The sequence below is a fragment of the Asterias amurensis genome, chromosome 5, assembly GCF_032118995.1.
Source record: "Asterias amurensis chromosome 5, ASM3211899v1".
NCBI lineage: Eukaryota > Metazoa > Echinodermata > Asteroidea > Forcipulatida > Asteriidae > Asterias > Asterias amurensis.
The window spans coordinates 10,744,932-10,759,968 of record NC_092652.1 but is presented as its reverse complement, the minus strand read 5'-3'; the positions used below and the strand labels follow the sequence as shown (position 1 = coordinate 10,759,968).

Here is a 15,037-nt window from a genome sequence, read left to right as displayed (position 1 = left end):
GAAGTGTGGGCCTTTGGACAATACTGTTTACCAAAAGTGTCCAATGGCTTTAAATGGGTTTAACCTGCCAATGTAAAACTCCTTCAAGTTGGCATTCCAAATCATCAAATGATAGCACATTTCAATTATGGAACTGTACATTTTATCTACAAAATTTTTTAGGTCTCATTCCTAAATTTCAATGTCATTTAAGTAAACACAGCACTGAATTTTACATTTTTATTAATGCTAAAAAACCTCTTTGGAATTTACCGACCCCTTTGTTGTTGATATCATATATCACCATGTTTCAAATTTCTCTCGGAAAGAGTATCAAATTTAATGGCATCTTACACTGTTTTAAGGTGAGGTTAGAAACAGGTGTTTTTCCCCAGCTTCATAAGGATTCTATCTATGGAAAAATTTGTCAATCACAAAAATGAATTTGAGCACCTCTATTTAATAGTGAAGGTTTTGTTTATATGGTAAATTAATCAATGTACAGATTCTAAAAAGTTCATTGTGTTTCAAAACAAGCAAGGGGATTTTGAATTCTGTAACATTACTATTGTTTTGACTAAATAGAGAAACACATAAAATAGAGAGAAGAAAAAATAAGTACCTAAAAAATAAAGGTAGTAACTTTACAGAATATCGAAATTTCCCTTTTACAATGATCTTTTCATAACATGTACATTGATTCATTTTACCAGAGAAATAAAAGAAACACATAAAAATGTAATGCTTCACTTTATCATCCATACATTCAAACTCAACTTAATAAGCTGGATACATCAAGTTTCTGACCACAAACTGAAGAGACTTAAAGACACTGGACACTATTGGTAATTGTCAAAGACCAGTCTTCTCACTTGGTGCATCTCAACATATGCATGAAATAACAAACCTGTGAAAATTTGAGCTCAAGTGGTAGTCGAAGTTGCGAGATAATAATGAACGAAAAACACCCTTGTCTGTCACATGAAGTTGTGTGCTTTCAGATGCTTGATATCGAGACCTCAAAATCTAATTCTGAGGTTTCGAAATCAAATTTGTGGAATTAATTTTTTGTCGAAAACTACATCACTTCAGAGGGAGCTGTTTCTCACAACGTTTTATATTATCAACCTCTCCCCATTACTCGTAATCAAGTAGTGTTCACTGCCTATAAGAGAAAAAGTAATCCATCCCTCTCAAGAATTTCACGCCCAAGTATCATGGCTCCCCTGTGATTAATCCCATGTCAAAGATCTTAAGAAAAGTTCAAGAGAAATATTCTCATCACGAACCTGATGTAATTGTATTGGAATCAATGCCTGGGTTCATGTTTTCTTGGCTCTTGGCAGAAGAAACCCTGCTGGTAACTAAACACATGTTGGCTCCCATATCACTGAACGAGTTCAGGTTTCACTCTTGATGGCATTTACATCAGAGAAATTAATCTACTGTGTCAGCTAGGGATCTTGATAGTGACTTGGGTATGAACTTTTTTATTGAAAACAAATTTGAATCCAAAATTCATCGGAAGTGTAAACTCAAGAGTCACTTTACGAGTCTTGTTTGTAATCTGAATACGGTAGATGTGTCAGATTCATTTAAAGAAGAAAATGGAATAAATAGGGAAAAAAATCACAATTTTGTGAAAGGACAAGTTTTAACCACCTCAGTGCATGTGTGTACTTGATGACAGAAAAGTTTAGAAGCAAGATTACATGTTGTCAATTTCATCTACCAATCCTGTATGTGATTTGTTTTGGGTATGCAAATACAGGTTTTGAAATAACCAACGACACCCACGGCAATTGCTATGGTGCCCTGTGCTTTTGCTGTGGTGCCAGAACATCTTCCAAATAAAATATTAAAAAGTTGGGGACAACAGCTTTAATAAAACAATATATCTCCTCCATTAAAAATATCTTATAATAGACTGGGTTAAAGCAGAACCACTTTAAGCAATCAATATTTTAAGTAAAGTCCCATTGCACATGCTGAGAGCTAACATGCGTATAGTGTGGTGGATGCTGTGCTGTATGGTTAAGCCGATTACAGCTGGAAATAAAAATTGATCTGTAAGATGACATTTCTGAAATGACATCTGGGAATTCCCTTTCATAAAACCTCAAAAGAGTAGCTGTGAGGTGCTGTGACTTCTCTCTGTCATTGTGGAAGTATAGTGCTATGCAAAGAAAAACAGATTGCAGAACACAATCAGTTTGACTGCAATCTTTAGTCAAATGCTTTGCTTTTTCAATGTACACACGGTCACAATCAAACATGACCTGGGGAATTCATCTGTCAAGACAACCAAGAAACAAATTTTAACTTAATTTTCTGTTAAACTTTTTTTTCTAAAGAAAATGAAATTAAACCACAATATTGTACAACCAGAGCGGTAGATCTGCCAGCAGCACTGAAGCAAATTACAGCCTCTGGCGTGCGTGTAAACATGGTCACATGTCAATGTAGCCCGGAGCTAAGGTGGTTCACTAGAAGTCGCACCGCCCAGTGCATGTCCCTCTCCTCATCAAACAATTATTTAAAATGTGCACAGAGGAGGCTCGGTAATATATAATGAACAGCACACTGCATAAATCATCGCCATGGTTAGTTCGCAACATGAGGTTGCCTTCGTTCCTTAAGATACGAGAGCGAATATAATTATTACTGTTATTAAATATTTGTACGTGTTAGATTCAGGTCATGGCGCAGGAACAAAAATTACATTGCGGCGTCCAATTGGAAAGTGTTTTAAAAAACTAAGGATATTCGATGAAAGGAAAAATGAAATGATGAAGTTATTTGAGAGTGGATGATTGTGAATAAATTGGTTAAACCTAAACAGAAGTGAAATGAAAACTATAAAAGGGAAAAGGGATAGATTTAGAATAATTTGCAAGTCTTCACATCTTGACTTCAGGCAAAAGGTTGAAACATATTACAGAAACACCTCTTGTTTTTATATTACACGATCACCAATTATAAACATGATTGTCAGTAATGTTTTGTCAGTTAAGGTTTGCGGTAGCACCATGTATAAATCTCTTTTGTGTAGCTGTTTGTTCTGAAAAGAACCGGTGGCTGACAACTAATGTTTTGCGTACAGGCAAAAGGTTCATCTATAATTACAGAAATATGCTGTGCGCGATCACCAATTATAAATATGATTGTCAGTAATGTTTTGTAAGGTAAGGTTGGCGGCTAAGCACCATGTATAAATCTCTTTTGTGGAGTGTTTGTTCTGAAAAGAACCGGTGGTTGACTTATGGTTTGGGTACAGAGAAAAATATCAAATGTGCTGTGAACAAATAAAAAAGAAGATTCAGGTAGTCATTAGTAAAGGATTTGGGTACTTTTTGTAACACAAAACCACTGTCCACAATTCCACGTTTGAAAATAATGAGTTTTTTAGAAAGAGTAAAACAATGTCTTTAAAGACAAAAATTATTTCTGCGACTTATTTCATTCATTTCTCAAAAACTACCGCACCTGTGCACGTAATGTTTTGAGGGAAGCTTTCTACTATCATTTTCTTCAAACTGTGTAAGTTTAGTGTAAATCTGTGGACATTGTGTTTTGTGCAAGGAAAAAGTACATAGACCCTTCAAAGGACTATGCACTGGTCTAACAGAGTCTTCAGCAGAGTCTTTTACAGCAAAGTCTTACACAGACTAAACAGAGATTGCAAGACAAATGAAACTAAACAAACAGTAAGACATTTCCTGGTATAGTCATATTGTGTCTTTTCAAAACATACAGTTCATAGCAAAAGTCAAACGGGAAGTCAACGACTGATCATAAGCAAATCATGAATAATGCAACTATGTTGTCAGCTACATTCTACCAAACACCTAATTCGACCAAACATCAACTGTCACACAAAATGGCGTTTCACCCTTCGCAAACCAATTATTGGATAAACCATGGAGGTAGTAGTAGTGCCATAGTAACTATAGTCATGGTGCACAGAATGGTGCTATGCTTGTTCAGTAGCTAGAAAACAGGTACAAGCGTTTTCTTTATTGATTAATTACTCCTAGCTGGATTGCTCATACATAAATTGACTGACAAGACATTAATGAAAGACCGTCTGGTGTTTTTTATACCGTGCCAACGTGGGAGCAGGTGCAATGAAATATCACTCTCTTGCAGAACAGGCATTCTGTTTTATTGCCATCGGGGAAATTATTACTTTCTATTTTGTAGTTGTCAAATAAAAAAGGGGTATGTACTATGAAACGTAGCAATGGTGATTATAAACCATATTTCAAGTACAATTTTGCATGTAAAAAAGGCTGTTAATGTGTGAATTATGCTCTGTTAGCACAAAACAACCACTTATAGAATGTTAAACCTTTCATGTTATGTTCAATTTATCGGGTTTGGGGAATTGTTTTGGAGTGAAATGAAAAAAAAATACAAAATTGTTTCAGCCATTGCAATAATAAACCAGCTAGAGACTTGGAGGTTCAGAATTTTTGTTTAATATTCACCAATTAATTTGTTGTTATGCTACTCTCACACTAGGGAGAATATGCTAGCGAATGTGCTTACGAACGGAAATATTGAACAATCGCTCAAACTTCGCCACATTCGCAACAAATTCACTCCGTTCACAAGTCATTCTCCACCTCCTTACGCAGATTGGTCAATTTCCGCTGCTCTCACTAGGCGAATATGCTAGCGAATATGCTATCGGAAGGAACTATTTGACAATCGCTCAAGCTTCGCAACATTCGCCGTGTCTTCGTAAGCGTTGGTAACAAATTCGGAAACTTCACAAATTAATCCCCACCTCCTTACGAAGATCGCTCAATTTACAAACCGATTGTAAATTTCAGCGAATGTTGCGAAGACGGTCATTCGGCGTGATTTTCGTAAGCATTGGTAATGTTGGTAAAATGTGCGTAAGCGTTTGCAACGATCGTAAAGGCATTGGCAAGCATTGGTTATATTCATAACATTCAAGCATTCATAACATATTCGTAAGACATTGGTAAGGAGAGGGCCAACCGAGGACAATTGAGGGGTGAGACCGAAATGAAAATAGTCACTTTTCAACCGCCATTTTGGACGAATTCAACGCGAAATTGAAATATTCATGTTCGCAAGAACATTCGCCACTCTGTGAGAGGGGCAATATGAAGCGCTTCCGTACATTCAGCGAATGTTGTGAAGACGGTAATTCGCCATCGATTTGCGTAAGCATTTGGTAAGCCATTGGTAAGCCATTGGTAAGCCATTGGTACTGTTGGTAAAGCGTGCGTATTACGCGTAAGATATTGGTAAGGAGAGGTTTAAGGATGACCGAGAACATATTTAGTATCAAATCGCAACATTTGGGCAAATTCATCCCGACTTTCAAAGATTCATATTCGCAAGATATTCGCCCTAGTGTGAGAGTAGCATTACTGCACAAGTGGGGAAAACATGAACAATTGTCAAAAATTATAACGGCGAATAGATGAATTTATGACACGGATCAGAAAACTATGTATGGTAAAAAAAAAAAGATTCTATAGTTATCTTGTTGAAGGTTGTTAAATATATTGTATCAGTCATTTTAGTGCTTAATTTTTTACAAGGAAACAGGTTACTCCTTTGTAGGCCTACAAAGAAAAAAAATTCAAGGTTCAAAACTCATAGAATTTTGATCTTGAATATTCGAGCTACCTTGTTTATGAAGTCATTGAAACTTCATTTATGGGGCAGTGGGGAAAGAGGTTAAGTGGTAAACATGACTTTGTTCACCTGGTTTCTAGTTGGGCCTTGCCTTCATTATGTGAAATATTCAACTGAGTTCTGAAGCAGCGTTAAGGGCACTCGACACTATTGGTAATTACTCAAAAAAATTGTTAGCATACAAAATTACTTGGTGACGAGCAATGGAGAGCTGTTGATAGTATAAAACATTGAGAGAAACGGCTCCCTCTGAGGTAACGTAGTGTTTGAGAAAGAAGTAAGTTCCCACTAAATTATTTGAATTGAATTTGAGACCTCAGCTGAGGTCTCAAATTCAGGCATCTGAAAGTACACAACTTGTGCGACAAGGGTGTTTTTCTTCAATGATTCTCTCACAACTTCAATGACCAATTGAGTTTAAAGTTTCACAGCTTCGTTATTTTATGCATATGTTGAGAAACATCAAGTGAGAAGGGTGGTCTTTGACAATTAACAGTGTTGTTAATGTAAATCTGTGTTTTGTGTTACAAAAAGTACCCAAATCCTGTAATGAAATATCCCCCACCTCTATGTTAATTTGAACAAACACTGTGAGGTACAATTGTGCTAAGCAATCACATCTCCAGATTTGCTTAATTTCAGATGTTTGCTCACTATTGATTGAATCTCGGTCAGTTGAAATGACAAATACATCATTTGATTTATGCTTTCAATCATGGCGTGCTTTTCATACTGCCATCACCTATGCCATTGGTTTCAAGCAATTTCTTTATGGTGGTTTGGCGAACTTAGTCATGACATTTCTAAGGAAAATGCACAATCCAGTAATCCAATTTTTAGGTGGCCGTTGTTAATTCATGATTAATATGTGTATTTGCACTGTACTATAGCAAACAATAGCGCCCCTGAACTTCAGAATCTACCCGGAGATTAATCCTTTTCCCCAGGCGACCAATTTGTTGGCTTGCTTATTGTGCATGTTCTATTCATAATTCATTTTATGTCAATTTCACAAATCTGTTTTAAAGCTCCTAGTATACCAGGAGCCGGTGGTTAAATATTTTTCACATTGAGTTTACAATTGAGCATAGAAATTTGATGTGCTATAAAGCAATTAAATAATAAACAATTTGTGTTTTTTACTCAAAGTTATTTTGGCTTTTATCAAAGGTCCTTTTGAACGATCTTTAAGAAATAGAAACCGGACCATATTGGATCCACAAATTTGAAATCAGGGCACAATTCCATATAGTATGAGCATTAAAGGCAGTGGACACTATTGGTAATTACTCAAAATAATTACCAGCATAAAACCTAACTTGGTAAAGATTAATGGGGAGAGGTTAGTAGTATAAAACATTGTAAGAAACGGCTCCCTCTGAAGTGGAGTAGTTTTCAAGAAAGAAGTAATTTTCCACGAATTTGATTTCGAGACCTCAAGTTTAAAATTTGAGGTCTCGAAATCAAGCATCTGAAGGCACACAACTTTGTATGACAAGGGTTTTTTATTTTATTTCATTAATATCTCGCAACTTTGACGACCAATTAAGCTAAAATTTTCACAGGTTAGTTATTTTATGTATATGTTTAGATACACCAAGTGAGAAGACTGGTCTTTGACTATGTCTTTAAAAGAAGATAAAAGCATCAGCAATTCCAGCATTCAAAATATCCCACAGAGGGCAAGGCCTCTCCAAAATATTGTGTAGAATTTTACATGTAGGTCCAACATCAGGAAGAGAGTAGCTTGTAGTGTAATATTATATTCTTTGGTAGGGCTTAATTCTAATTTAATAGCTCAAACTGCAAGTTTGTGTGTTTAGCAGAGTTATGAAACTGGGCCAAGATTAATAACTTAAGTTCAACAGTAAAAAAAATATATCTTGTGCAGGCCTGATACTTCACGGAGGCAACGAAGGCGATTGCCTCCGTGTCCCCTGGTAATTGCCTTGGTGCCCTTGAAATGCTACAGTAGAAATTTGCAATTTCATCATTGGGTGCCCTTTACCCAAAAGAAAATGCCTTGGTGCCCTTGCCCTTTCAAAAACGAAGCATATAGCCCTGCTTGTGTTTTTTTTCTTCTTTTACATCAAACTTTATTAATATTTTAACAGTATGAAATATTCTTTCAAAAGAGCTCACTCTGAAAGACATTTTTAGGATCATGGGTTGGACATTTGTTTTAGCAACGTGGACGCCCTTGGTATACGTGTAAAGGAGCACTGGTTTACATGTATGCATGCTGGTTTAGATCTGTCTTGGAAAGTGGGGGATCATTGTAAAAAATGCGTATATTATCAATGTGAGAAAAATATATTATGAAATTAGTTATGTCCTAAACAGATGTAAAGACTATATGCTCAATACTCGATAGCAATTCAAAGGTTGTGGGTTTGAATCCCTGCTCAGCCGAGTGATTTGCTGTGAATTTTTCCGCAGAACTCATAAAAGTACTGAGTATACAGTGATTAGTAAAGTACATATCAGTGTCAGGGTAAAATAAATATACTTATGTCCTATCAACTTTATTTAGTGTGGAGCATGGATCCAGGATTTTGGTCATAAAGGAGTAAGAATCTAGGCCCACTGAGAAGAGAAGCCGTTGAAGATGACAACACATTCTGAGACTCTCTATTATCTTTTAAGCAAGAGAATAAATAGGATTTTGTGTTTTCGCTCCAAGTACTTCTGTTCTCTAAATAGCCAAGATAAATTGTCATATTGTGGGTAAAAATTTTTTTTTTTTACCTGAATTTTTTTTACAATAACTAATTCTAAGGTAAGTTTTACCTCTTGATTGGACTTTTGAAACCAATTTTCGAGAAAGTATAAAGTTGCACTTTTCATGCATATATTCAGAGCGTTAAACATACCTGCCACTGTATTATTTAAACTAGAAGAAAACACAAATTACATGCAAGTGATAAAGTAACATGCAAAGGCAGGTACACATTTATTTTCACAAACTGTCCGTGCATTCATGCTAAGTTGAATCCCTTCCCCAAAGAAAACCAAAGTAATAAACCATGCAATGCCAGATGGAGAAAATAAAAAGGGCTTGTTATTAGTAAACACATCACACCACAGCAATCTGGTAAGGCACGGAAACAAAATGGCTGTCTGAAGACTCAACTCACCCTGCGATTCAATAACCATTCTATCTAAGCTTAGACCAGAATTCACAACTCGATTAACATCATCCACTGTGTATGAATGTCCGTTTGAAACCATGCCCCCATTTTGTATCAATTCCTGTTCATTCCTAGCTCCATTCACATCATGGGTTGGCATTTCAAAGGACGATACATGGTTATCATTCGGTAAAAACACTGCGTCAGCCATCTTGTGAGGGGGGAATACTATCTACGTACGTGCGATGACAACTATATATCCCGGGTCGGAGGTTGAAGCTACAAATAAAAAAGACGCACCAGGGCAAAGAAGAAAAGAGGGGAATGTCAAACTACAGGTGATGAAAATTCTATCAAACTAATGATCAAACTAATGAGTGTACGAATGCATCCAGTGGGGGTTTTCACCATGCTTTCACTGAAAAAAATGAAGAAGAAAAATAATTTATCTAAATTCAATCTTTAAAACCATCAAGATCTTTTTTAAAAACATCAAAATATAAAAACCATCGAAATCAGCACCTGGCATTTAGTATGCTTAAAACCTCCCCCTCCCCAACAAAAAAAGAATTTTATTCTGTCACAAACTTTTTATTTGAATTGAAAAGGATGAGGAAAAGAAGTCTGAAAAAAAAGAACAAAAAAACTCACATGTTATTGAAAATTCATATTTATAAAAAATTTCTATTAATGTGAATTTTAAATAATAAGAAATCCTTCATTCAACTTTATAAAATAGTAATCAGCAAGTCAAATAAAAACAATTTCAAAATCTTAGTCCAAAACAGAATCCAAATAATCATCAAGTTATACATTTCTTTTGTAAAAATCTAAAGAATATCCTCTTTAAATGCATGCTACTGGAATTCAAAACAAATTCAGGCAGTGCCGTCACGCGTCATAGTGATAAGTTTGATAACATGTACACACATTGAGGTGCTTTTCTCAGCACAGAACACCTGACAGTAGTGCTATACAACCTGTAAGATGACCGACACACAAAAACAACATTCTCAAAACATCAAAACCTTATCTCTCAAAAAAAAAGCACATCTGAAACTCCAAAGATGAAACTATGATTTATCCTTTATGACTTACCCGGGATGAAAGAGCAATTCAGAGTTTATAAAAAAGCTAATCCTTGAGAAAGGACACCTTTTCAGGAGAGTGCACCGCACTGCGAGACTTAAGTGAAGCCCACTTGCTGTGAGTGATCTACGGCAGCTGAACGCAGTGTTCTGTGTGCTTGCCAGATCCCTACAATCTCATTAACATAACATAGTGTGGCCCAGTACAGTGTTGTGCGTTAAACCATAGAGCAAGGAAGCACAAGATCCATCTAGCATACATGTAGACCTACTGACCATTCTCAGATGGTTCCAGCAATTTGATTATAGAGTATGTTGGCAGAGCAATAAGACTGTATGTAGTGTGGTTATATGATGTGACAAATCGCTTAAGTGGCTGGCTTGGGTTTAGCAATTGGTTTAATAAGACTCAATTATGATGCCAATTGAACTGGGGACCCAACCCTTTCATGACACAGTGAATGTGTTTAATCATGATTTTTATCAACCTAAGAATTTCTTACTTATCAAGTTATTTCTTTAAATCAGTGGGTTGCTTCTTGACAGACTTCCAAATTATTTTTTAGAAGAAAATTCACTGATTTAATGATGATTTTAATATTTATTTTCATCAGCTTCCATCCTTCTGGCTCTACTTTTCAACAACAAAAGTTTTTCAAAGCCATTTATATACAACAACAAAACAAAACGAACACAAAATGTGTAGAGTTGTAAACTCCCAATCTTGACATTTTTGATACATCAAAACTCAGTTGCACACTTTTCAAATTGCAATGGCTAAAATATGGATTTTACAGTACTTTTTCATGCTGGATGCGCAACAACAGGTTTACAAAATACTGCAAAATTACAAGTTTAAAATTAAAATTAAAATAGACTAATTATTGGCAAGTTATTGGACTTCATTTCAAGTATGTTCAAGAACCAAAATCCTGAGTATTAAAACCAGGTTTACACTAATTGACCTGTCAGCAATTGGTAAATAAAATGCCATACTAAAAAATAATACTTGTAATTGATGAGGACGCTAGCTGAAAGCCTCAGTAGCAGAGCCTAGCACAAAACCTGTCCTCTGTCATGGAGGTCTGTCGCTTTTTAATGACATCTAGCGTAGCATGATATTTACTTTAGTCGCAGATTACTTTGTTACTATTTAACCAAGTATGGTTTACTCCACAAGTTCTAGAGTACAACTAGCCCCCATCAATTGTGCCAATACACTGGACTCCCTCCACTCAATAGTGCCTATACACTGGACTCCCTCCGCTCAAGAAGGGGAGGGAGTCCAGTGTATTGGCATTATTGATGGGGGCTAAAGTACAACCAACCCTCCACCTCCCTGTATTTTCATTTTTACTTAAATTAAAAATGCAGACCAAAGTTAAGTAAAGTAGTAGGGCACTGTACTCCTCTTTTATAAATTTGCCTATGAAAATGACGGCCACCGAAGTAAAAAAGAACGCAGCTAGCCCAGCGCCCCAGTTCTGACTCAGACCATGGAGGTAGAAAGACTGGGTCAATGTCTTGTTGTAGAGAGTACATCACTGACATGTAGTGAGGCATGAGTGAGGTGAATCAAGCTAGCAGGACTGGATAGTGGATGTCTTGTCTCGGCATGCACAGTGTGGCTATAATATAGCCTAGAATTTATAGAACTAGATCATAGAGATGAAAACCCAAGCAAAACAAACTCAACTACACTCACTCCTACAAACAAACGTTCAAAATCATGTCAAAAATTTTCAGACCAAGGGTAGTTGATAAGGTCACAATCTTTTACCAACCAGTACCACTTGACTCCATCCCCCTGGGGACCACGAGGCCAACAGGTCAGACTAGTGCCGTAATACTGCCCATTCTGTTCACTACACCTATACCCCCTTTTTGACCAGTGCCATCGTGCCATCGACGCGCTATTTCTATTCACAGGCGGATGGTCACGGTGTGGTCATGGTAAAAAGAGTGGACTTTTAAAAGTCATCAAGTCACCTCTCGGCCCTTTTTAAGTTTGATTGCTTTTCAAAACATGTCATTTGTGGTTGAAGGTGTTTCTTTGTAAAATAACAAAGTCCCTACCACCACTGCTAGGGGAGTTGTTATTGTTTAGGTTATTTGAATATGAAATACTTACAGCAAGTTTTGTCATTGTCATTTTGAAAGAAACTTTCAGGAACTCCCGTCCGTCCGACAACCAACGTAATCAACATCAACAATGAGTACATACTGTCAAGTGGTGGCGCTCTTTAAAAACAAGTGGGGTGTTTTGTTCCAGAAAGAGTTTACACGCAAAGATCATTAATTTAAAAAATATCATAGCGATACAGAATAGTATGGACGAATGTTACAGTCGTTTGACCAGTTCGGGATCACTTTTTGAATTCACATTGTTTTTTGTTGCAATCTCTTTGATATCTTAAACAAAAAAGTTTACCAGTTTACCTAAACATGTCATAAAACTCACCAAGTATTCACTGTGAAAAAATATTAGTTCTTTTGAAGAGGCTTTGAGAAAAGTATCGTCACCTGTTTGACCAGTTCAGGATCAGTTGAATCTATTCTGAATCAGTAGAGTGCCCTTTATTGCAAACCCATACTCCCATTCATAAAACTGTCTCTCAAGGACACGAAACTTCAGAGGTGTGTTGGCATGGACTTGGACTTCATTTGTTTAGTGAATGTCATGCAAGTGTCCTCAATAGCAGCGCAAAAACCCAGCCACAAAACCCCAAAACAACAGCAAAGGCAAATGAAAAAGTGAAGCGAACCTAAAAAGCAATATTGACCCCTCCAAGTTTAATTTTCTCACAAAATAAAAAATCTACAAGAATTTGTTGAAGTAATGTTTCTCAAAATCAACTAAATAAACTTTCTACTGCAGTAGTATGATTTTACCATACTTACTGACTTTGTAAGTTAGTGCAGCACAATTTGACGCAATGAGATGTTGAGTGATCCCGAACTGGTCAAGGGTAAGCTGCCCGCCCAAACAAGATTTTGGGATCTTCGTCACCTCAAACAAACAAGATGACTGCACAGTATTTACAGGAATGTCTTTTTACACATTCTTATCATTTTACATAAATATTTTTTGCCCCGGCACTCCAATTCTACAGGTAAGAAGTTTTAACAGTGTTTTTCAACCAACATTTTTAAACAAAAAAATGATAAATTTCGCAGACAACCTTCAGGAAAACAGCCATAATTTATTTGCTGATGATATTTGGCACCTTATTTTTGGGTTTGTTGGTTTAATGGGTGTTAATCTTCACATTTATCAACAGAAATTGGTAATAATGAGAAGTGATTTAACTATTTGGTTATTGCAAAGTTGAAGTGATCCCGAACTGGTCAATGATCCCGAACTGGTCAAATGACTGTATATTATTGATATAATTCTGACAGGTAAATGACACACGCAGTTATTAAAACTATCAGTCCTGTGCAGCGCTCCAGGTGATCCGATAGAGCACAATATAGCAAGTTCCTTGCTCTATATGGTTTGATGGTTTAATGATAAAACCTGCTGATAATTTAATAAAAAGCAAATCATGAGAATGATGGCTTCTTCTTTTCCTTTATTTCGTTCTTAGACAATGTGAAGTTCTTTGCCTTTATACGCTTTTAAGAGTTTGAAATACCACAAACCACTTTGAAATGTTGTGCCGCCACCTTTAAATATTCACGCAATCCCGTGACTTTTAACCTCCCCTAGAACTATGAGGTTCGTTCCGCTACGGGAGACGATACGTCTCCCGTTACGGGAGACGATATAGCAGGACGAAGTGACCTCATAGTTCTAGTAGTAGTGCGGACTTAGCAAAAGCAAGCAAGCGATCTATTTATAAAGAGTGCCCCCCTTTAAAACATTTTTTGATAGGTTTCCCTCCCCTGCTGCGGGCTTACCTTCAATAGCAGTCCCAGCGGCGTTGTCGCCTGACTCAGGAATTCACCTTGACACTCGGGGAGGGGAATTCAAAAGGAACTGTTTTCAAAGATAGCGGCTAGATTACAATCGGTGCGATGACACCTCTATTAAACATTCCTGCTATCTAAACATTCTTTCTAACTGTCCTCACCGTTGCCCGTTTACACTGAAATGTCAGCTTAGCTTAAAATGACAATAGGGGCCCTTTGTGCCACCGTGCATCGTTGTGACGCTACGCTGAAGCGACTTATCGATCCATTATGTCTTTTTAAAAATCAGTTATACCGGTCACTTGTTATGTGCATACAGCAAGTCTGGAGCTTGCTGGCGTCCGAACCTCAGGTGCAATGAACTTTTTCAAAACGCCGCACACCGTATTACCAGGGGCAGCGTAAGGGTGGGGACTTCCTTCACCCACCCTCCCATCCAAATTTTTACGGCTTAGTTTCCCCCGATATGACCGAAATTTAATTGAATAACAATGAGTTGTTCGGGCTGTGTTGCCCGAACACCTAAATAACCCAATTGCCTTACGTCCCCCGCCGCTCCACATAGAAAACGCTGGCTGGTGTACAAGTCTGCCGTTCAATGTTTTTTTTCTCTTCAGCTGTATATAATGTGTACATTACGCTTGATGTCCCCCGCTGATTATTGCAAATGTTACACAGTTAACCCATTTTCAATAAAATCGAAGATAAGTTCCAGAAAAAAAAAACATCACTGTTGTGTACTTTCTAAAAATACGGATGAAAATTGTCTTATTCCTAACCGAATTTGATAATATAGAACTCCAACACGGCAGGCCCGTACATAACGTTTTTTAAAATTTTAATATCAACTTATTGTCAGGACTCCGACGGGGATACTTTGACAATTATTGTTCTGATGACCAGTACCGAAGGTGCATGATTTTGGAAACTATTGTTGTCTTTTGATAGTGACACACAACCGTTCTTCAAGAAAAACAACTGTGTCAAACTGTTGTCCCTATCTCAATTGCACTTTCATTGTGCGAGTAACTTGTCAACCAACATCAATGAATGACCAACATTCAATGTTTTGCAAGAGCTTACAAGAACCTGCTTCAAGACGAATTCAATTGTTCCTCTGTATTTGTTTCTTTCAAGAACGTGACCGTTGTGTTGACAATGGTTTGTGTATCCAATTGACAAATTAATGATTGGAATGGATTTATTCTTTTGCACGAACCAATATCCATGGTCATACCTTATGTG

At 36.9% G+C, this 15,037-nt stretch overlaps 1 protein-coding gene across 12 annotated transcripts in view; it reads right to left on the bottom strand.

Annotated features, from left to right (window-relative positions):
- LOC139936990 (uncharacterized) overlaps nucleotides 1–13,893 on the bottom strand; it is a 42,646-nt gene extending 28,753 nt beyond the window's left edge. For 9 of the 12 annotated variants that reach the window (XR_011786043.1, XM_071931893.1, XM_071931896.1 and 6 more), the window contains exons 1-2: nucleotides 12,009–12,080; nucleotides 8,796–9,068 (exon numbers count right to left, since the gene is read on the bottom strand). Coding sequence is in view for 11 of the 12 variants with exons in the window: in XM_071931893.1 (XP_071787994.1) it covers nucleotides 8,796–9,000 (205 nt within the window). In the remaining variant the exon portion in view is untranslated. Of the gene's footprint in view, nucleotides 1–8,795; nucleotides 9,069–9,887; nucleotides 9,986–11,661; nucleotides 11,745–12,008; nucleotides 12,081–13,780 lie in introns of those variants that run through there. The other 3 variants (XM_071931894.1, XM_071931895.1, XM_071931902.1) reach the window with 3 other exon arrangements.
- Between the last annotated feature and the right edge of the window lie 1,144 nt (nucleotides 13,894–15,037).